The sequence below is a fragment of the Apodemus sylvaticus genome, chromosome 3, assembly GCF_947179515.1.
Source record: "Apodemus sylvaticus chromosome 3, mApoSyl1.1, whole genome shotgun sequence".
Lineage (NCBI taxonomy): Eukaryota > Metazoa > Chordata > Mammalia > Rodentia > Muridae > Apodemus > Apodemus sylvaticus.
This window is the reverse complement of record NC_067474.1, coordinates 146,106,228-146,129,927: the sequence shown is the minus strand read 5'-3', so window position 1 is coordinate 146,129,927 and position 23,700 is coordinate 146,106,228. Positions and strand designations below refer to the sequence as shown.

At 47.1% G+C, this 23,700-nt stretch overlaps 1 protein-coding gene across 1 annotated transcript; it reads right to left on the bottom strand.

Moving 5' to 3' along the window:
- Window positions 1-1,964: 1,964 nt before the first annotated feature.
- On the bottom strand, window positions 1,965-21,306 carry Ptafr (platelet activating factor receptor). Its single transcript, XM_052177599.1, has 2 exons — window positions 21,107-21,306; window positions 1,965-5,232 (listed from the first exon to the last, which is right to left on the bottom strand). Exon 2 carries the CDS (start codon window positions 5,180-5,182, stop codon window positions 4,157-4,159), a length of 1,026 nt encoding a protein of 341 aa, XP_052033559.1. The 5' UTR covers window positions 5,183-5,232; window positions 21,107-21,306; the 3' UTR covers window positions 1,965-4,156.
- Window positions 21,307-23,700: the final 2,394 nt, after the last annotated feature.

Below are 23,700 nucleotides of genomic sequence, written 5' to 3'. Positions count from 1 at the left end.
CAAATCCCAGCAACCACATGGTGACTCACAACCATCTGTAATGAAATCTGATAACCTCTTCTGGGGTGTCTGAAGACAGCTACAGTGTATTTACATATAATAAATAAATAAATCTTAAAAGAAAGAAGGACAGCTACAGTGTACTTACCTATAATAAATAAATAAATCTTTAAAAAAAAGAAAGGAAAGAAGGAAAGAAAGAAGGAAAGAAAGAAAGAAAGAAAGAAAGAAAGAAAGAAAGAAAGAAAGAAAGAAAAGAAAAGAAAAGAAAAGAAAAGAAAAGAAAAGAAAGTTGGGCAGTACTGGTAGGGAGAGGCTTGAGGCTTTGGGGAAATAGAAAGCTTCAAGAAAAAGAGAACCGTTGGGGTAGAGAGGCTCTCCTGGGACCCCAGTGTCCCTGAGGATTTGCATGAAGTTGACTGGTGAAGTGACAGGTAAGGCGTCCATGCTCCAGTAAACCACCCTAGTGAGACTCTGGGTCGCACACTAAGAAGAGACCTGAAAGTAGAAGTGGAGCTAGTCAGAAGGAGGAAGGGGATGGAGAGGGATCAGCAGGAGCTGAGGGAGGACCAGGGAGCCAGGGGGTCGAATATGACCCAATACATTATACACAAGTGTGAGAACGTCAATAATGAAGTATGTTACAGTGGATAGTGAATATGGGCTAAGAACATATTAGGCTGGGTGTGGTGGCGTATGCCTTTAATTGATGCGTTCACACTCCGAAGGCTGAGGCAGGTGGATCTCGATACGATTCCAGATCAGCCAAAGCTACATGGCGAGACCCCGCACCCAAACAAAATGAACAACAAAATCCTCCGTTAAGCCACAGGTGAGGGTGTGGCCTGTTGCAGCCATTTCAGAAGCAAGTTGGAAGTTCTTCCTCAAACTAGATGGAAATGTGCCTCAGGATGACCTGGCAGCGTCATGAAGGATGACCTTCAGGATATGCAGCCGGGAGAAACTCTGCTGTGGTTCCAGGTGGTTCTGGAGCCCTTCAAGCTGACAAGGGAATCCAAGTCTCACAAGCAGTAAGTGCTCATCCTGGCTCCAGTGATAATGGCGCTCTGGTCCCTGGGGTCCCTAGAAACACATGTCTGTGTCTGTCTCCCAATGTCTGAAGTGCCTAGGAAGAGTTCCCATGAGGCTTCAGGCTACAATAGATGTGCAAGAGACCTGCAACATCGGGGTGGTGGCCTGGACCGTCTCCTGAACCAGCAGCACACACAAGATGCCCAAGAGTCAGTGTGTGGATACAATTACGTGGCCGTGCGGGATGGGAGCTAACTTGTGCTTACTGAGAGGTCTAGGTTTGACTATTAATGGCTGCACCCCTACCAGCCTCCTCTTTCCCACATGCAAAATGGAGATAAAAATAATCTATAGAGTGGCTGTTAGGTAGGTAGGATTGTAAATTTAAAAATTGACCAAAAAGAGGATAACATTTGAAATGTAAATAAAGAAAATATTCAGTGAGAGAGAGAGAGAGAGAGAGAGAGAGAAATAAAATGAAGCTAGATGCAAAAGTTAAAACAGAGGATATGAACAGATACCCATGTCATCCTTTCTGTATCGCCCAAACCCATGCAGGCTTCTCTGTTACTTTGATACACCTACTCATTTAAATTCACAGTGTCTCCTCTGATGCTTTTCCTTTTTTTGTTTTTGTTTTATTTTTTGGGGGTTTTTTTTTTTTAGGGAGAATTCTATTTCAGTGTGATGCTTGAAGCCCTCATAGGAGATATGGAAGATATTCTTCTCTGTGTGATAAATAAACATTACTTTGACTTGACAAAAAAAAAATGACCAAATTTTGCAGGGTGTGGTGGCACATGCCTTTAATCCGAGCACTTGGAAGGCAGAGGCAGGCAGATATCTGTGAGTCTACAACGTGAGTCCAGGACAGCCAGGGATACACAGAGAAACCGTGTCTCAACAAAACAAAAACAAAAGAAAAGACCAAATTTGAAGAGAAATGTTTATTAAGTAAACATACTGTGGTACATGGATATTGCAAACCAATGGCAAAGGAGAGACAGAGATGATGAAATTCAAAATATACCATTTTCTATTAACATAGAAACCGAGAGTGTTATTTGATTGAAAGTACTAGACACCCATTTCAATGAGCTTAGGGAAGGAAGGAGATGGAATCCTGACAAGAGTCTCCCAGGACTCATGACAAAGCTGGCCCCTCTGGCCCCTGGAAGCTGTGTCTTCTCGCCAAGTTCTGCTTCTTTCTGGCCTCTGCTTGGCCTAACACACCTGATTTCTTTGAAAAGCCACTTGTCTACCAGAATCCTAAGTAGCCCCCCAACCCACTTCACATATAGACATGGTCGCAGCTCCCCAAAAGGTGTACCCCGAACCCAGATGTCCCCTGGATTCCTATCAAAGGACTGAGGGCACCGAATTCTCAGGAAAGGGGAAGATTGGGATAAGTAACCCAGAGTCATCTGAACACAACGCCCTGCTCAGAAGTCCTGTGAGGGAGGCCGAACCTCCCAGCTCATAACACTAAGAGGTAGAAAATTAAATTCCCGAGTCCTGAACAGCATTTAGCACAGGCAAGACTTGAACCTGAGTTTGTAAGATGTTCAAGTATGTCGTTTTAACTACTTAGTCCCTTTCAGCAAGGTCCAGACTACCGCCATCGCGCCAAGCCCAAGAGAGTTACTGCCTATTGAAACAAACCTATGCTTGTCTGTCGGACGGGAATCAACTGATTCAACTTCAAGGAGACACTCACTGGGAGGAAGGACTTTCTTTTTTTTTTCTTTTTAAAGAAGCACAAGACTCAGGAAAACAGGAAAATATCCTCAGCATTCTGAATCTGAGGCTTCTGAATACTCAGAAGGCAAGAAGGGATCTCACTTAAATGGAATAGCAGGCGTATTTTGAATACACCTGCTATTTCATGTATATTCCCACAGGGTCACATTTGTTTTGCTTTATTTTATGAATGTTGTACATGTATTTATGTCTATGTCTATGGGGGAGGCAGGGCGTGTGTGTGCCACAGCATGGATGGAGGTAAAGGCCCACAGACAACTTGCAGAAGTCTGTTCTCTTTTTGTACCACGTGGCTTCTGGGATCAGACTCTGGTCAGCAGGGTTAGCTGCGAGTGCTCTCTGCTTTGCATTACCACCTCATTGGCCCAGGGCCGCTCCCTCAATGCTGGGAGACTGTGGAACCTTTAGAAGGTAGGGCCTGGCTGTGGACATAGGTGACTGGGCTATGGGTTATATTCTGTATCCAGGTTAAAGTGCAGTCTTTGGTTCCTGGCTTATGAACAACCTCTATCTCAAGTTCCCACCACCAGAGTCTGAGCTGCCCTACCATGCTGTCCTTGCTGTAAGAGACTGAAATCTTCTAAACTGTGAGCCAAAATAAATCTCCCCTTCCTTGAGTTGTTTCTGACAGGGAAGCTGGGCACAGTGTGTGAAATGGGACTAAGATACTTGTCAAAAATCACCACCAGGTGGCCAGAGGACCTCAAAAGAAGCTGCCTGCCAGATGTGGAGAGAGAGTGCAGTGTCCTGAGGTGGCCACCTCTCTTCCATTTCTTCACCAGACCTGGGCAAAACTCAGCTACCTCAGCAAACTCTCTCCCATCCTAGCTTCTGGTCAGCTTCTGTGTTATCTCCTCTGGTTACATTTGAGGCAAGGTACTGGGGTCAGTCAGGAGATACCACCAAACCACTTCCTCTAGGAAGGGTCACAAGGACCTTGTACCTGGACATGGAGGCACCATCCTAAATGCAATTGCTTCCCCAAAGATTTTCCACACAATCAGTGAAGGGTCTCCACAACGCCTCTTCCCTCTTCCTGTAGCCCCCGGAAGTCACTGACCAAACTTTACGTTGCTGCCCGTGTCTCTCCCCAAGGTCTGGTCCTGGCTGGGATGTCACAATCTGAAGCTCTGGGTGAGTCCATCGGCCGCAGTCCTCTAGTGTTGACCCAAAGATGGGTGAAAAGGAGCACTCAAGTTCTATATTTTCCTGCAACCTGCTCTCTGTGAGGAAGTAACTGTCATACTTGAGTCCACCAGGGTCCAAGCAGAAGTTGGCCACAGGCAGAAACTTCTCACCTCCCAGTTTCATCTGTGAGGTCCAAGGAAGAGAAGGCTCTGGGTCTGGCTTTAATAAGCAGAGATTAATTTTTCAGTGACACCGCAGGAGTCTGGTTGATTGGCACTATAACCTCAGTGCACGTGTCACTAGTGGCTCTGGAGCACTTCCGGCTACTGCGCATGCTGTAAAACTTTTCGCTGAGGTGCTTTCGAAACTTCTTGGTGAGAAAGCAGTAGATAACGGGATCTAAGACGCAATTGGTGCTGAGGAGGCAGAGGGTGATTTGATGGGCATCATTAATAGCCTGATGGAAGCTGGTCTGGTAGCCCAGCTCTGCTAGGGTCCAGGGCAGCTGGACCACGTGATGGGGCACAAAACAGATGACAAATACGGCCAAGACCGTGCAGACCATCCACAGCGCCCGGCGCTTCACTTCCGCTTTGCGCTGCTGCCGCACGGGCCGCGTGAGCAATGTGTGGATGATGACCAGGTTGCAGTACACGATGAGGAGGAAGACGACGAAGAAGCAGAAAGCGATGAAGACGTGAACGACAAGGATGGGCACACTGTGTGGCTCATAATGCTCAAAGCAGCGGGTGATGTTGCCTGAGCCATCCTTATTGGGCACTAGGTTGGTGGAGTCCGTGGCCAGGAAGTAGGACGCAGTAGCCACGATGGATATCCAAATAACCAGACACAGAGAGATGCCACGCTTGCGGGTAGTGGCCTGGGCAGTCTTGATGGGATAGGCTACTGCCTGGTAGCGGTTATAGGTGATGACACCCAGAAAGGCCACACTGCAGTAGGTATTGATGAAGAAGAGGCAACCAGCCAGGTTGCACAGGAACTTGGGTAGAATCCAGTTGCCCTCGTTGTAGTAGTAGACAATCCACAGCGGGAGGGTAATCAAGAAGAGCAGATCCGCCACGGTGAGATTCACCATGAAAATCTTTATCTCATTTAGTTTCTTGGAAGGGTACAAGGTGGCAAAGACCCACAGCACGTAGCCATTGGCAACCACCCCCAGTACAAAGATGACACTGTAAACGATTGGAAAGAGGGTGTATCGAAACTCAGAATCCACGCGAGACGAGCCATTGTACTCCATCGCGCTGGGCAGGAAGGGTCACCTGGTCATGGAGCGTTCGTTGTACGTGCCTGAAAGAAGAGTGCAAGATTCCAGTTAATAAAGAAAGGCGCCGGGCGGTGGTGGCGCACGCCTGTAATCCCAGCACTCTGGGAGGCAGAGGCAGGCGGATTTCTGAGTTCGAGGCCAGCCTGGTCTACAGAGTGAGTTCCAGGACAGCCAGGGCTACACAGAGAAATTCTGTCTCAAAAAAACAAAAAACAAAAAACAAAAAACAAAAAAAAATTTCATATTGAAAAAAAAAATTAGGACAGGCATTGTGGTACACACCTGTAATGGAATGAATGCACGTGAGAAGTAGGAAGATTATCGTGGGCTTGAGGCTATCCTGGCCTACAAAGTGTGTTTTAGGATAACCTAAGCTACATATTGACACTCTACCTTTTAAAAGATATTTTTTAATCCATTCAACAGATGAAAGGGATTCTAGCACAATGGTATTTTTTGTTTGACAGGCATGTGACCAAGGGTGGGACCTCCTACTCCACCCAAAACCCCAACAAACCGAAATTATAAAAATGCTTCGACATGACTGGGCAGTGTTTATTAAAAGTGTCATGGTCATGAAAGACAAAGAAAGACTGAGGAACTACCAGAGATTATAGGGTACTAAATAGCTATATGGCCTGGCCTGATGACTCATATATGTAATCCCAGCACTTGGGGAGGTAAGGCAAGAGGATTAGAGTGAATATCGGGCCAGCCTGGGCTACATAGTGAGTTGAAGGCTAGCCTGAACATTAGCATGATACTGTCTCAAAAAAAAAAAAAGTCTCACACACACACACACACACACACACACACACACATGAACACACACATTTATAGAAAAACAGTGGTCAGGATCCCAAATCCCTTTGTTCTCCCGTCCATCCATTCACGAAATATTTCTGGAGCACGAATATATCAGGCATCCTGAAGCAACCCTGTCTCCCACGAAGGAGGAAAAACAAAAGGAATTCAAACAGGCGGCTGCCATACAAAGAACAAAAGGGGTGCAAATCCGAAGAACAAAAAGAGATCTGGGGGAGCAGGTGGCACTTCAGTGACAGCCTAGAGGAGAAAGGGTGCCAACACCCCACGTGGAACACCCCCACGCGGATGCTGTGCACGGCAGACACCAGGACTGAGCAGGCAAAGAGCTGGGTAGTTCCTAAGAACCAAAGAAGCCCACCACCTACTCCTTACCCCAACCTCCGGTCTCCAGCTACCACTCTGCTGCACCCGGGGCCCTTCCCACCAGTCTCCAGCTAGAGTGACTTCCCTGGAAGGTCTTCAGAACTATCCAGACCTCACAGATCCGAAATACTCAAGCTGCTGTCTTGAAGGCTCTTCCATATTCTATCTCTATCTCTCTTCCTCCCTCTGCCTCCCTCCTTTCTCTCCCTTCCTCTCTTTCTACCTCTCTTTATTCCTTCCTTCCCTCTCTCCTTCCCACTGCTGACAGAACCCAAGGCCTCTGTATACTACTAGGCAAGGACTCTGCCTCAAAGCTATGTATTCTAGCTAGTTCCCCCAACTTGACACAGCCTAGAGTCATCTGAGAAGACAGCTTCAGCCGAGAAGTTGCCCAAATCAGATTGGCCTGTGGGGTGTGTCTGTGGGGGATTGTCTCAATTATTCATTGATAGAGGAGGACATAGCCCACTGTGAGCGATACCATCCTCTAGGCAGATGATCCTGAACTGTATAAAAAGCCAGCAAGCAGTCTCCTCCACAGTTCCAGCTGTACTTCTTTGACTGTAGAGTGAGCTCCTTGCTGAAGGTAATGCTAGGTAAAAGCAAGCTGCTCTCTGCCTTTCATTTCCTGCCTTGACCTCCTCTGTCTGACTTCCTTCAATGACACACTGGAATAGGCTAAGTAAATCCATTCCCCATTCCTTCTCTACACTCTTTTTGGTCAGAATATTTTGTTGTTGTTGTTGTTGTTTTGTTTTAGTTTTTCTCCCCTTCCCCTTTTTCTTGGACAGGATCTCTCTGTCCTGGGACTCAGGTCCACCTGCCTGTGCCTGGTGAGTGCTGGGGGTGAAGCCATGTGCCACCATTGCTCGGGTAGGTCAGGATCTCTTAGCAAAGGCATCAGGAAGGAAACTAGGACAAGCCACACACACCCCATTCCTTTCAATTTCAACTCATGATGGAGACCTCATCTGAATTTCAGTTCTTCATAAGCTGAGCCAGCTGTGAGAACCAGAAACTGTCTCTTCTACATTTATTCCCAATACCAAGGACTCATGCACAACAACAGGCGAGAAGCCTTGCTAATGACATCCATCCCTCCAGGAGCCTTCTGAGGGTAAAACACTTGAAAGAGATTAAATTCAAGCACATTTAAAGAAATGACCAGTTGTCCTTGAAACATTTTTTTTTTGTTTTTGTTTTTTTCTTTTTGGTTTTTTTGAATTTGGTTTTTTTCGAGACAGGGTTTCTCTGTATAGTCCTGGCTGTCCTGGAACTCATTCTGTAGGCTGGCCTTGAACTCAAAAAGCCACCTGTCTCTCTGCTTCCTGAGTACTGAGATTAAAGGCATGCATGCCTTTAGTTCTAGCATGTGGGATTCAGAGATGGATGGATCACTGTGAATCAGAGGCCAGCCTGATCTACAGAGCCAAGAGGATGAAGGTTTCTCACTGAAATAAGGTTCTGAGACCAAATAGGCCATACTGGGCCCTACTTCAAACATACAAACAAAAACCACAATAATAAAAAATGCACACACTATAAATACTTAATAGAATTTTTAAATGTCTTTGATAAATCAAGAATATTTTCTTTTAGGATATTTTTACATTTATTTATTTATTTGGAATTACTTGTGCACACAAGTGCCACAGTGCATGCATAAAAGTCAGAAGACTTTTGTAAGTTGGTTTTCTCCATCTACTACATGGGACCCAAGGAGCTTACTCAGGTCCTATGGCTTCCCAGCAGGCATGCTTAACCTACCAAGCCATCTGGTCAACCCTGAAGTGTCAGTTTTATTAAATCTTAAGCATATATCTTTCCTTTTTGTTTTTGTTATTATTCATGGTTAACTCAAGACAGGGTTTCTCAGTATAGCCTTGGCTATCCTGGAACTTACTCTGTAGACCAGTCTGGCCTTGAACTCACAGAGATCCTCCTGCCCCTGCCTCCTAAGCGCTGGGATTAAAAGCATGCACAACCTTTACATGGCTAAGCATACATCGTTTTTTTAATACTCTACATGTGGAATGGATAACACCTATAAAAGGCCTTTTTGGCAAATAAAACTATAATGTGGCCTTCCAGGAAAAGAAAAAAACAACATCTATGAAATAATATGATCTGTGAGCTGAACTTGCCTCTGAATCACCTTGGCAGAGGAAAGAACTATATAACTGATAAATTCAGACACGGTGGTTCATGCTTTAATCCCAACACTTGGGAGATAGAAACACCACAAAGCAAGTTCAAGGTCACACTGAGCTAGACGTGAGCCTTTCGCAAAGAAACAAACAACAAACAAACTACTATTTATGATTTTGATACAGTGTCAAAGAAGAGCTAGTCAGAGTGGTGGCACATGCCCGGAACTGCTTCAAGTTCAAGGCCAGCCAGGACTAAACAATGGGACCCTGTCCCAAAACTAAAGAGTTCTTTTTTTTTTTTCTTTTTTGGATTTGGTTTTTTTTAGAGACAGTGATTCTCTGTATAGCCCTGGCTGTCCTGGAACTCACTCTGTAGACCAGGCTGGCCTAGAACTCAGAAATCAGCCTGCCTCTGCCTCCCAGAGTGCTGGGATTACAGGCGTGTGCCACTACCGCCCAGCAACAAAAAAAGTTCTTAAGAAGCCAGGAAGTGATGTACACACCTTTAATCCCAGCACTCATGCACACAGGAGGCAGAGGCAGGCAGACCTCTGTGAGTTCGAGGCCAGCCTGGTTGACAGAGCGAGTTCCAGGACAGCTAGGGCTACACAGAGAAACCCTGTCTCAAAAAAATGAACAAAGTGTGGTTAAGTGTGCTTGCTGTTCAAGCAGGAGACTGGAAGTTTGGATTCCGGCACCCGTGAAAAGTCCTGGTGTGGTCCTCACAGACAGTGAAGGTAGGAGACAGGAGGATTGCTGGCCTTGCTGGCTACAAGAAGAGCTGTAAACAACAACAACAACAACAACAACAAAAATGTGTCTCCGGGTTTGGCAAAAAATAAAAGAGACACCCAGCAATCTCCTCCAAACACATACACACAGGGGAGTGTACCCCCATATGTGCACATAGACCACACACACACTCTCTTTCTCTCTCTCCCACTCTCTCTCTCTCTCTCTCTCTCACACACACACACACACACTCACACACACGCTCACACACTCTCTCTCACACATACACACACACACACACACTCTCTTTTTCTCTCTCTCACACACACACATACACATTCTCTCTCACGCATACTCTCTCTCTCTCTTTCTCTCTCTCTCTCTCTCTCTCTCTCTCTCTCTCTCTCTCTCACACACACACACACACATGCTCACACCCCAAAAATAGAAATAAGCCTATAGATAAATCCTTGCCTGTGAGTGCATGTTCCTGTAAGCAACCCTAATGAAACTTGGTGGATTATCAAAGAAACAAAACAAACAGAAAACCGACGCCTTCTTTCAGAGAGAGTAATTGGGAAGGAGAGCCAATCGTAAGAGGCAGCGAGACAGGGTCACGAGGCGAATACTGCCAAGACGGTTATGTACATGCAGGCAAGGCTGTAATGAAGCCCATTATTATTGGGCATTAATTAATGCATACTAATAAAAATATTTAAAATCAAATTTTAAAGTCATCAATTATCTGAAAGAACTCTCTCTGCTGCAGCCTTCTGAGCTTATGGGTAGAGCAGTAATTCTCTATGTGCCAGGCTCTGAGTTCCATCCCCAGCACAAGAAGAAAAAAAGAAAGCAACCTTCCTTTTACGAGCACATATCCCACATATTCGTGTGCCAAGCGGTTCCCTCACCAAAACCATAGCTTGTCACACCCAGAGAATGTGGGAGCTGCTCTGAGACCCCAGCTGACTCCTCTTTAATTCAACAGTGAAGGACTTTGTAAATAAAGTAGAGATGACACTCTCCCCCCAGAAAACTGTTTGTTTTAGACAATCCAATTATTTCCCGTAAAACGAATCTTATTTAGGCTAAGATGGATTAACTTTTGTTTCTGTTTTGAATTGTTTTAGAAACTGTTAGCTGTAATTATTTTTCTCCTGTACTGGATATTAGCACTCCGTAGGCAAGATATCTAAAGATAAGCGGCACCCCAGCCCCTGAGGTACACAGTGATAGGTATGACGCATAGAAAGCAGGGGTCTTTGAGACCTTCAGTCAGTAAAGACCAGAGACCAGAAAACATGCATGTCCCTGTCCCATAGTCTCAGCCCCTTCTACTGGTCCTCTTTGCAGTCCTGCGGGACACCCCTGACAGGGTGGGGGCAGGGGTGGGGGTGGGGGGTTCCCTGAAGTGAGAAGCACATCTGGTCTAGCTCTCAGACAAGGACAGGGAGTGGCTGGGCAGCTTGTGGCACTCACTCTGTATCTGTGAGGAAATTATGTCCCTCCCCACAACCCACAGAGGAAGTACCTTCCTTCTCTTGGGTCTGGCTCCAGTTAGGGGGATGCCCATGACTATCTCTAGAAAATCTCCAGACAGAGGGCCAGCTCAAGACGTGGTGGGCCCTGCCCTGTGTCATGCCCACGTAGGCCCATTGAGAAAGCCTATGGTCAGGTGACCGAGGCACTCACTGGGCTCAACAAAGGAAGTGCCAACATTTTATTTATCGACCTACACAGTGCTTCGCTGCAATTGTGTTTCTGTAGTAGGGGTAAAATCCAGGGCCTTGCATGTGCTGACCAAGCATTCTACTTCCAAGGTGTACCCCAAGTTCTCCTTTAGCTCTTCTGATCTCATTAGCTTATCCAGGCAGGAATTGAACTTGGAATTCTGAGTTGCTGGGACCATAAACCTACAACACCGGGCCCAGCTCACCATGTGCTTTAGATATTGATTTCTTTTCCTTTTGGTTTGGTTTGGTTTGTTTCAAGACATGATTTTTCTGTGTAGCCCGACCAAGCTGGCCTCGAACTCACAGAGATCCACCTGCCTCTGCCTCCCAAGGGCTTGAGTGCTGGGTTAAAGACATGCCTGGCTTGGACACTCCTTCTATGATTTTTTTCCTCATCAGGATGGAAGCTTCCTGAGAGTGAGGACCAAGCCATTTTTATTTCTTTATTCCAAGTATCTGTGGTCAGGAATAAATGAGCCACTGACAATTTCATGGTAAGTGTCAAAAAGAAAATAGGTCAGTTTTTCTGGGGGGCAAACTAAGGACGAAATGAAGTGGGAAGAGTGGGGTTTCTCCAGCCATAAAGGCCTCAGTTCTACCTGGTTCATCGTTCATTTACTTGCCTAGTGGCTTTAGGCAAGTAACTTGACTCTCTGAGCCTTTGTCTTGTCCGGTGAAAAATCTTACCAAAGGAGCCTGGGATCTAGCTCAGTGGGCAGAGTGTTACAGGTCTGATATAGACTCCCCTGGCTTTGATCCCCAGCACCACATCAAGATAGGCATGATGGTGCACGCTTTTATCCCAGCACTAGGAAGGCAGAGGCATGTGGGTCTCTGTAAGTTCAAGGCCAGCCTGGTCTACATAGTGAGTTCCAGGACAACCAGGGCTATGTAGAGATATCCTGCCTCAAAAACCCAAAATAAAGCCAGGCAGTGGTGGTGTACACGCCTTTAATCCCAGCACTTGGGAGGCAGAGGCAGGTAGATTTCTGAGTTCGAGACCAGTCTGGTCTACAGAGTGATTTCCAGGACAGCCAGGACTACACAGAGAAACCTTGTCTCGAAAAACCAAAATAAATAAATAAATAATAAATAAATAAAATAAAAATATAAATAAATCTCACCCTTATAACAAAGCCCAAGGATGACAAAGTGACTAAAACACAGTGAGTCTGGTTGGTTGGCCAGGCCTTCCCTCCTCTCCCAGGGGAACTAACTATGATTATCCCAAACTATGGGATATCCCAAAACCCAGGGACTCGCCTCCACATACCAGCTCGTCCCAGCTCCAGGCAGTCTCTGGCACCTGCCAACACAACTTTCAAAGGCTCCAGATGACTGTCAGTCCTTAATCTGTGAGTGGGCTCCTGTTAGTGCCCAGTCAGTTGCCTCTTGTAGTGTGGTTTAAAAAAACAAAAAACAAAAAACAAAAAACAAAAAACAAAACTTTCTTTCTATTAAAAAACTAATAATAATTTAATTTGGAAAAGCATGCTGAAGGAATGCACAGACATTTAGAAGGAGGAGGAGGTTTGAACCACTCAGTTTAAAACTTGGGCACAGTTCCTGGAAGGGTCAAATCTGAGCCCAGGCCCAGCCCTCTGACAGGGAGGAGGGGATGGGGGGAAGGGGGTGTTAAACCAACCATGCATATTAAGGAGACAGAAGAATCTCACCATCTCTTTACCTCACACCCGGCAGCTCCCAGGGAACCTGAGGAAAGGGCTCCCAGCTAAGAGAGGAAGGGAGGACGACCATCAAGAAGTGGGCAGGGGAAAGAATGTGGTGATTCTTGCCCCAGCAGAGACACTGGGTTGGAAAGCTGAGTTCAGCAGCGAGTCGCGCCCCCCCACCCCCACCCCCCACCCCCACCCTCCAACCCCCCCACCCCCGCTACTTTGTGGAGTCAGTTGAGGGCAAGAGTAGAAATGTCTAAATATTTATAAACTGTAAATTGGACATGCGAAACCTCATTCCAATCTCTTTCAGTTCCTTGCAAACCCTCAGGGGAGAAGATGGCATTCACCAACAGGACTTGGACAAGGAGTGGCAAAGAGAGAGAGAGAGAGACAGACAGACAGACAGACAGACAGACAGAGAGCGCACATACCTTCCACACAGGCAGTGGGCACTACCACTTGGACCCAAGCACTCCTTCCTTGGTTGAGAGCGTTGGAGAAGAACTTGAGCCCGCCCACACAAACCTGGGGTGCTTCATCCAGGACCCTGCTATTTTCTTTACACCCCGAAGATAGGAACTAAGTGAGCAGAAAGGAGGAGGGTGAATTTGGTCTACATCAAGCTAACTCCAGCCCGGTAGATCTGGGGCTGGGATCCAATCCTCCTGCACGTAGACTCCCCATGCCCTTATCAGCAGTGTGGATATGTATTTATTTATTTATTTATTTATTTATTTATTTATTTATTTTAGATAGAGTTTCATTACAGAGCCTTGGCAGGCCTGAAATTTCTTATGAAAGGGCTGGCCTCGAACTCACAGATATCCTCCTGGAATTTGGTATTAAAGGCATGCACCACCATCTCTGGCGTGCACTATAAATAGTTTTAAACAGGCTTAAAGCCAGGCATGATGGTATATATATATCCCTGTAATGCCAACTCCAGGAAGGCACAGGCAGGAAGAACAGGAGATTAAGGCCAGTCTTGGCTACCTTGCAAATCCAAGGCCTGCCTGAGCTACACAATCTATAATATGAAACCGTCTATAAAAGGGGTTGGGGGTAAAGGAATCGGCCGTAATGTCATGTACCTGTATCTTCAGCAGTCAGGACGCTGGGGCAGGAGGTTTGCCTTGAGTTCCAGGCCAACCTGGTCTACACTATATAGAGCCATTATAGTGAGACTCTGTCTCAAAACAACAAACAGCAGAGCCCAGACCCCGAGTTTGGTTCTCACGCTGCAGAGCACAAAAGGGAAGAGGTAAGAAAGACTGACCTTACTCCCGGCCACTTCTCCAAAGAAGATGCAGCTGGACCACAGGTGTGTGGAAAGCGTCTACACCACTCATCATCGCAGAAGTGCAAAGTGAAACCAATCCACCCCGCAGCCACTAAAATGACCTCTACTGAAAATAAAACGAGGGTCTAGGGAGATGGATCTGTGCATAAGGACCTGAGTGCAGTCCCCATGGTCCCTGTAAAGGGTTGTGTGGCACTGCGCATCTATAACAGTAGCCCCAGGGTGATGGAGGCAGGTGGGTCCTCGGAGCTCACTGACCACCCAGCGCAGCTGAACGGATAAGACCCAGGGTCAGCAAAGGCCCTACTCAAAATGTAAGATGGAGAAGAAGACATCCTGGTGCTGATCCCTGACCTCTACTGACACATGCATGAGTGTTTGCTCTTTCACACCTGAATGACACATAGGAAAAGCTAGGCGTCCCTTACAACCATCTGTAACTGCAGTTCCAGAGGAGTCCTGCCCTCTTCTGGCCATCATAGGTACTGCATCCATGCAGTACATATATGCAAAACATACATACATACATACATACATAGATACATACATACATACAAAATATATCCTTTTTTATTAAAAACAACAACAACACCGGGCGGTGGTGGCGCACGCCTGTAATCCCAGCACTCTGGGAGGCAAAGGCAGGCGGATTTCTGAGTCCAAGTCCAGCCTGGTCTACAGAGTGAGTTCCAGGACAGCCAGGGCTATACAGAGAAACCCTGTCTGGAAAAAACCAAATCCAAAACACCAATAATAATGAGGAGGTAAGAGGTGGGAGGAGCTAAAGCTTCTGGCCATCCTCAGCCACTCAGCAAGTTCAAGGCCAGCCTGAGATACAAGAGACTCTGACTCTGATTAACCAATTAAAATGTAAAACTTAGGAAGGGAGCTGGAGCTGGAGCCCAGTGGTGAAGCACTTACCAGCAAGCGTGGGGTGCTAGGTCGACTCCCCAACACTGAAGAAAAAGGAAGGATTTAATAGAGGCCTAGGCGAGGGCAGATTTGAAAGGATGCTGTGTATTTTTTTAAGGCGTCTGGTGGAAGACTCATCTTTTTTTTGTTTTTTTTTTAAGATTTATGTTTTATTCCTTTTAATTATGTGTAAGTCTGTGTACACACGAACGCAAGCACCCACAGAGGCTCTGGTCTGGAGCTGGGGTTTCCAGGCTGTTGTGAGCCACCTGACATGGTTACCCTGAATCGAACTCAGATCCTCTGGAGGTGAAGTACATGCTGTTAACCACTGAGCCATCTCTCCAGCTCATGTTTTTGTTTGTTTGGTTGCTTGGTTGACTGGCTGGTTGGTTTGGTTTAGTTTTTCAGGACAGACTTTCTCCATTTAGCCTTAACTGTCCTGGAACTCACTATGTTGACCAGAGTGGCCAAGAACTCAGAAATCTGCCTGTCTCAAGGCATGGGCCACCCCACCCCCCAGCCAGGTTATATATTTTTAACTTGAAATCATATGACCCAACCTTCATATCTGCACAGACTTTGGGCAAACTGCTTCTCTTCTTAACCTTAACTGCAAGATATGGATTATAACAAACTTCCTCCTGTTTGGCATTTTTTTCCTGTTGACCCTGAAAAATTGAAATACCCACAATTCCACTTCCTAGGATTGCTGCAAGGGTTAAACAAAACTGTGTGCTAGGTCCAGTGAGATGACTCAGCTGTTAAAGCCATCAAACTAAAGATCCCAGTTCCATCCGCAGAACCCACATAATGAAGAGAAATGACATACTTAGCCCCTGACCTCCACACTTCTGTCATGGTTCACAGGCTCCCACACACATACATATGGACAAGTAAACGTAATTTTAAAGATTTGTTTATTTATTTATCTTATGTATATGAATACACTGTAGCTGTACTGATGGGTGTGAGCCACCATGTGGTTGCTGGGATTTGAACTCAGGACCTTTGGAAGAGCAGTGAGTGCTTTTAACCGCTGAGCCATCTCTCCAGCCCATAAATGTAATTTTAAAATAAACTCTAAGCTGGGCGGTGGTGGCACACGCCTGTAATCCCAGCACTCTGGGAGGCAGAGGCAGGGGGATTTCTGAGTTCGAGGCCAGCCTGGTCTACAGAGTGAGTTCCAGGACAGCCAGGGCTATTCAGAGAAACCATGCCTCGAAAAAACCAAATCCAAAAAACCAATAATAATAATAAGAAGAAGAAGAAGCTCTTCTATTTTTAAAAACAGTCATGTGTACCTCACACTGGAAAATAAGAGGAAAGTGTTGAGCTTATAGTAGTTGCTCAAGAAATAAGTGAGTTACTGCCTGTTCTGGGTCCCGGCTGGGGACACAGACCCTCTTAGAATCCCCTCACAGTGCTCTCTATTCTGTTTCTCCAGATGTGAGAACAACTGAGGCCAAATGTGAAGATCAAATATTCACGTGCACTCTGGACCAGAATGCCTGCCGTCATAATGTCACGCTAACGGGATTATTGATTGAAGAATGGAGATCTTTGTTAAGGGCTGAATGCCAGGGCTAGGAACAGAAACAGCAATTTTCCTCTTTACTGGGGACAGCCCTGGCTGTCCTGGAATTCACTCTGTAGACCAGGCTGGCCTTGATTCAGGTATGACTGTGCATATGAAAGTGTGTGTAGTAGGCAGTGGTGGCACACGCCTTTAATCCCAGAATTTGAGAGGTAGAGGCAGGTGGATTTCTGAGTTCGAGGCCAGCCTGGTCTACAGAGTGAGTTCCAGGACAGCCAGGGCTATACAGAGAAACTTTGTGGTGAAAAACCAAAAAAACCAAACAAAAAAAAAAAAGAAAGAAAGTGTGTATATGAGATTGTGTGTGTGTGTGTGTACCTGTCTGTATGTGTGTATCTATGTATGTATGAGTATGTAAGTGTGTTCTATATGTGTCTGTGTATATGTTATGTGTATGTCTGTATGTGAGCATCTGTGTATCTGTGTCTGTATGTGTATGTCTTTATGTGTGTGTCTCTGTGTGTGTGTGGTGTGTGTCTGTGTATCTCTGTGTGTCTGAGTGTTGTTCCCCAGGTTCAGTCTGCCTTGTCTTTTGAGACAGGGTCTCACTGAGCAAGTGAGGCTAACTTGCCCACAAGCTCCAACAACACACCTGTCTCATCTCCAGCACCAGGACTAGGATTACAGGTTTGGGTTCTGTGACTGGCTTTTTTACATAAAGATCAGACTCAGGTCCTCATGCAAGCAAGATGGACCCTTGGCTCATCTGAGCCCCCGCTGCCCCTTTTTGTCTCTTTGTTTATGTATGTATTCACTGGGAAAGGGTCTCCCTCTATATCTCAGGCTGGTCTCAAACTCACAGAAATCCCCCTGCCTCAGCTTCCAAAGTGCTGGGATTTCAGATGTGGCTCATTGTGTCTGGCTAAATTTCCTTTCTTCATATGCCAAGTGATGAGAATTAAACCCTTTCTAGGAGGGTGGGTGGTGGTGCCTCACACCTTTAGGCACTCACTCCCACTGGGGATGCAGAGGCAGGTAGATCTCTGAGTTCAAGGCCAACCTGGTCTATAGAGCAAGTTCCAGAACAGTGAAGGCTACACAGAGAAAACAAAAAAACTGAACCAACCAATTAAAAAAAAAAAAGCCATTCTATGGTAAGATGTATTGGTACAAGCTTATAATCCCAGCATTTGGGTAGGAAGATCAAGAATTCAAGTCCCAGCCTGATCTACATAGCGAGTTGAAGGTCAGCCTGGATTGCACAAGATACTATCTCAATTAAATAAAATAAAAGTATAAATATAAATAAATAAAATCAAAATCTTCCTACAGGGTATTGTTACCAAATCTACAGACTCTTTCCCCCATGTGATACCATTCACAAACTACCAGATTGCTCTAGGAGCAGAAAGGAAGCAGATGCAATGGCCCAGACTATCTCTCCCAGCAGGCTTAGGGCCTGGGTTTTTACTAGGGCTGAGATATTGGAGGGGCGGGGGCGGGGTGCCTCTGTGGTCATCAAACCCTTCCAGGAAGGAGATTTCCAGAAACCTCAGTGCCCTTTCTTGTCTTCCTCTTCTCTGTTTTGGGTATAGTCCAGCTTTGTCATGGCAACTGACGGGCTTTTGTCCGTCACAAAGATTCCAAGGTTGTCTAGAGTGCCAACATGGCGTCCAGACCAGCTGTCTGATCTCCATGGTCATCAGGAGTTCCATCTTTTTTCAAGTAAGTACTATCAGATCGGCAGGACAAGAAGCTGCCCACACTTTCATGGTTCAGACTGGTAACCGTGGTTCCAATGGCTGGGGGAGCTAGCTCTCTTCCCAGTGTCCTCACAGTGTTCCTCCTGCTCATAAGTGGCAAATCCGCCCTGCACCGCACCAACCATATCTTTGGAAAGAAGCCTCCAGGGTGTCGGGAGGGAAAGCATGGTCACTGGAGTCAGAGAGCAGGACTCTGGTCTCAGGGCTGTCACCCACCGCCCCGAGAGGATCTCTCCTCAATTCAGAACCCTGGGGTTTTTATCTGAAAACTGGGGTGCCCTGCCAGCCTCGATGCAGGTTTGTGAAAGGGAAGTGAGATCCGAGGAGGTGGAAGATGAAGCGTTTGGAAAAGGGTAACACACTTGGTAAAATGAAATGGACTTTACAAACGGGAAAGGGCTTTGCACAAGTGATTGACATACTTCCTGGCCCAGGCAGCTCAAGTGTTCTGCAAGGCTGGTGTAAGGTCCCACTCCTTTAGAACAACCACCCCACACACAAATACACACGGAAGTGTCTCCCGCCCTCATCACAAGTCTAAGTGGCTGCTCAGAGCAGCTGTGCTGTGGGCTAGCCTCTGATCTAGGGAACTGATTCCACTCTCAGTGTAGACTCCTCTCCCCGGAGCCCATCCAGCTGTGGTCCTAGACTCTAGCTCAGCTCTCATCCCATCCTGAGCCCAAATCTGTATCCATTGAGGGGCCTGTATGGGAAAGGAGGGGGTCAGTGGCCTTCAGTAAGAGCTGTCTGCAGGCCAAGTGTGGGGATGTCTCTGATTCCCATAAAAGGACAAACAGATGGGGAGGAACTGGGAGGAGAAGAGGGAAGGGAAACCGAATGGATGGATGGATGGATGGATGGATGGATGGATGGATGGATAGGCAGACAGACAGATAGACACATATATACATGATACATAGATCAGAGATAGATAGATACATACATAGATACATAGATACTTTTCTTTTTTAAAGATAAAACAGATACCATGCTGGAGACTCATCAGATCTCAACCATCAGGAGGAAGACTTGCCCATGAGGCGCATTTGGTCAGCACTGCCAGGGACTGTGAATCCCTCACCCAAACCTCCACTAATCGGATGGAATGACCCTAGGTGACTAGGGTGAGGACAGAGCCGGCCTGTGGCTCACTGTGCACCCCAAACAGGTACAGTTTTGATGATACTATCTTTTCATCTACTTAGTACACATCTGGGAGGTGTTGTGGAGGTCTCACATAGCCCAGGCTGGCCTTCAACTTGCTATGTAGCTAAGGCTAACCTTGAACTGCCTCTGGGATCACAGATGTGCCCACCATTCCCAACTCAATGCTCATCCCCGTGCACGTTTTATGCAGAACCCTGCTAACTAGGAGAAGACACGATAAACAAGCAAACTCTTGCTCCTCTTTAAGACATTTGCAGTAAAATCTGTGGTGTCAACATTGATGGTGACACTCCCGTTCTTACTGTTTCAGGCTCAGCAAAGCATGTCCTCCAACTTCTTAGTTCATCTTTCCACAAACCTGCAAGGTCAGAATTTGAAACCACAAAGGAGAGGAGCGAGGCTACTCAATGGCCCAAGGTCGCTGCAGATTATAAGCAAAACCAAAGGCGCAGAAGGGCAGTCATCTCCTTTTCTCTCTGGCTGGGTACACAGAGGAAGGGAGTCTCTCTTCTCTGGCAGTCACCATCCCCCACCCCAGCACACTCTTAGTCACTGACCCTCTGGAGCACAGCCTCCCTCAGTATCCCACAAGACCTTGGCCAGCAGCTCTGTTCGTTGGTCTCACCCCAAGACTTCTTGCCAGAGAGAGATAGCCAGTACCACACTGGCCTCTGTCCCCAACACCTGAGATTTAACGTGGCCACCGTGTGTGGGCCTTTGCCATCCTCTGGGGAAATGCAGCAGTAGGTGAGGTCCCAAGAAACCAGCTCCACCCCCAGACACTTTAGCCCACCCTCCAGGGAAAGCCTGCTGGGGAGATAGCATTGATTATACACAGAGAGGGTGTGTAACTTCCACAAAGTCACACAGTGAGTAAAGCCAGTGGTAATCTGCTCACAAAGTTCTAAGCAGCTGGCTCCTGTCCTCACCATCGCCTCCCAGAAGTCAAGGCTGTGATGGCTCCAGCTCACTCACAGAATAGAGGGGTTCCCCAGAGTTTCCAAGCACCTGATGACAGGCCAGAAATGCCTACCACTCAGAAGGCTGAGAAAGAACGAAGGAGCAAGATTAGGGGATGGAGAGATGACTCGGGGATTAAGAGCACTGGATGCTCTTGGAAAGGACCCAGGTCCTGTCCCCAGCATCCACGCAGAGGCTCACAATCGTCTCAAACACCAGTTCCAGGGATCTGATCCCCTCTTCTGAACTCCAAGGCGCCAGGCCTGCACACGGTAAGCATTCATACTTGCATACACATAAAATACCCATGCACATAAGATAATCCAAGGCCCTGTCTATGCTACACAGTGAGTTCAAAGCCAGCCTCAACAGTTTGTAAGACCTCGATGTAAAATAAAAGTTGGGGTTGGTGAGATAGCTCAGTGGGTAGAGGCCTCTGATGCTGAGCCTGAGAAGTGACGTCAATCTCCAGGACCTGCGGCCCTCTGACTCACACCTGTGCACCGTGACACATACATATACACACAATAAGCAACTAAGAAGTGAAAAGAGGACTAGTGGCCGAGCACGTGTAGAGTCCTGGGTTTGGCCTGTCAGACAGCCAAAAAGCACTTTTTCAATATTAAGCTTGGCCTGAGAGAGATGCCAGAATAGTTCCTTAAAAATCCAGCCACCCAGCCACCTTAGGATGACCTAGAGGCAATGACTTTGGCCTCCTGAGGAGACTGGTGTAGGGCGCTCCCTTGGCCAGCCAGGGCTGGGACCCTCCTTACCTATAGCAGCTCAGCCGTAGGCTCTGCGGTCCCTCCCAGTCCAAGCCTCAGCTCAAGCCTCTGTCTTGTGGCCTGGCAATTGCAGAAGTGAGGAAACAGAGCATTTCGCTGCCAAGTCACCCCTGGGAGGAAACACAGTGACCCGGGGCCCCTCCAACGGATGCCACAGGAACCTACCTCCATGCTGACTGAGCCAGCCAGACTGACTGAGTACTGCAGAGGTTTCCTGCAGAGCAAGCAAGGGGCAGAGTGGGTGTAAGCAGCCAGGGGGTGTGGGCCAGGGGCAGGGTGGGGGAGGAGAGACAGACACACAGACACACAGACACAGAGAGAACCAAAATAAGCAACAAGCGGTTAACACAAGGAGAGGGAAAGGAAGGGGGGCTGTAGAAGGAGGGAGAACGACTGATGTAAGCAGGAGCGCATGAGGGGAATGAGAAAATACAGAGAAGAGATCCAGGGAGGGACAAGGGAAAGGATGAAGGACAGACAGAGGGCAGCCTGCGCCCGAGAGGAGAGCGTGCATGAATGAACATACCAGCGCATATGCCTCAGAAGGGAAGAGAAAGAGAAGCCACTAGATGAGGAGAGGGGTGAGGAGAGGGAGCTGGAAGTCTAGCTGTGGTAAACATAATGTGTGTGGTCATTAAGACTGGGCAGGGAATCCCTGGAGACCAAGAAGAACTGGGCCCAAGAAACCCATGGGAGCCCAGAGCCACAGGGCTGGAGGAAGGAGGACGTTTCTCAAGCTCCTGAGCGAAAAAGCTCAGCTGCAAGTGAGTTCCCAGGAGGAAGAGAGGGTGAGGAGGGATGATGGGCAGCTGGGGTCGAGGGCCAGCGAGTTTTGTGTGAGAGCATGAGGCAGGTGAGGATTCGATGTTCTCTATGTTCACAGATGAGAGATACGCCAAAGCCCTTGCTTTGGGTCCCTTCTGTTTAGCACTCATGACTTCAGTCCAGCCCCATGACAGATGCTGTCTACAGATACCAGCCCCTCAGGTATCAGCTGACCCAACGCCTCCTCCTATACACAATGAGGGAAACTGAAGCCCAGAACATAGGAGTCTATCTCATGGTGAGACGCGGCAAAACAGAGCCAAGAGGGCAGGACTTCTGACTCCCCTTCCGGTGCCCAGCTGCAGTTCCCGAGTAGCTAGGCTAGCCCCTTGCTGCTGGTCAGATGCCACCAATGTTCCTTAGCAACGCCAAAATGGCTCCTTACAGGTCAAAGCATCATTATTAACATGTGCTTCAGCTCCAGAGACTAAAACAACCCGGTGTGGCTCACATGCACAATCCCAGCCCTTAGAAGGTAGAGATCGGGAGTTCAAAGTTATTCTTGGCTACACAGAGTTTAAAGCAAGCCTGAGCTACATGAAATGCTATAGAAGACGAGGAGGAGGAAGCAGAGGAGGAGGAGGAGAAGGAGAAGGAAAAATAGGGAGACGGCTTGTTTGGTAAGTGTGTTTATGACTTACCTGAGTTCAGTCAGGGGCTGGGTGAGAGGGAGTCAGAGGTGGCCGTGCATGCCTGTAATCCTAGCAATGGAGAAGCAGAGACTGGAGGATCCCTAGGGCTCGCTAGCCAGCCAGTCTCGCCAAATCACAAACTTCAGGTTCAGTGAGAGAGGCTGTCTCAAAAAAGTGACTGGGCTGGAGAGATGGCTCAGTGGTTAAGAGCACTGGCTGCTCTTCCGAAGGTCCTGAGTTCAATTCCCAGCAACCACATGGTGACTCATAACCATCTGTAATGGGATCTGATGTCCTCTTCTGATATGTTTGAAGACAACAAGCAGTGATGTACTCATATACATACAAATAAATAAATACATCTTTTTATTTTATTTAAAAAGTGACTATATTTTGGCTGTATGGCTCAGAGGGTAAGGGTGCTTGCTGCCTAACCTAATGACCTGACTTCAATCCCTAGGACATGCATGGGGAAAGAAGAGATGAAAATCAGCTCTGACCTCCATACTTGCACTATTGAACACAAAAATTCACGCACACACACACACAGACAGACACATGCATATGAAAATATGTACAACAAAGAACAGAGTTGGGCATGGTGATTCATGCCTTTAATCCCAACACCCAAGAGACAGAGCAGAGGCAGAGGCAGAAGCAGAGGCAGGTGGATCTCTAAGTTTGAGGCCAGTCTGGTCTACAGAGTGAGTTCCAGGACAGCCAGCTTAGATGATTTTCTTGAGTTCATGGCCAGCTTGGTCTACAGAGAGAGTTTCAGGACAGTCAGGGGATCTGCAGAGAAACTCTGCCTTGAAATAAAATAAAAAGTTGGAGAGTAATAGAGAAAGATACCTAACATCCTTTTTTGCCTTCTGTATGCAAGTGCATGGGTTTGCATGTGAGCACACACGTGTGTACTACTGCATGCACTCAGGCGAACGCACATTCATATCCCAGGAGAATTTTCCAAGGAACTTTATGAGCTTACTGCTTAAATCCCAAATGAAAAAAACAAAGATCCAAGAATAGCCAACAACTTTCTGAAAAATGAACACACACAGACCAGGAGGTATGATAGGCATCTCCCTATCCTATCAAATCTTGGTCTGGAGTTACGGCATCCAG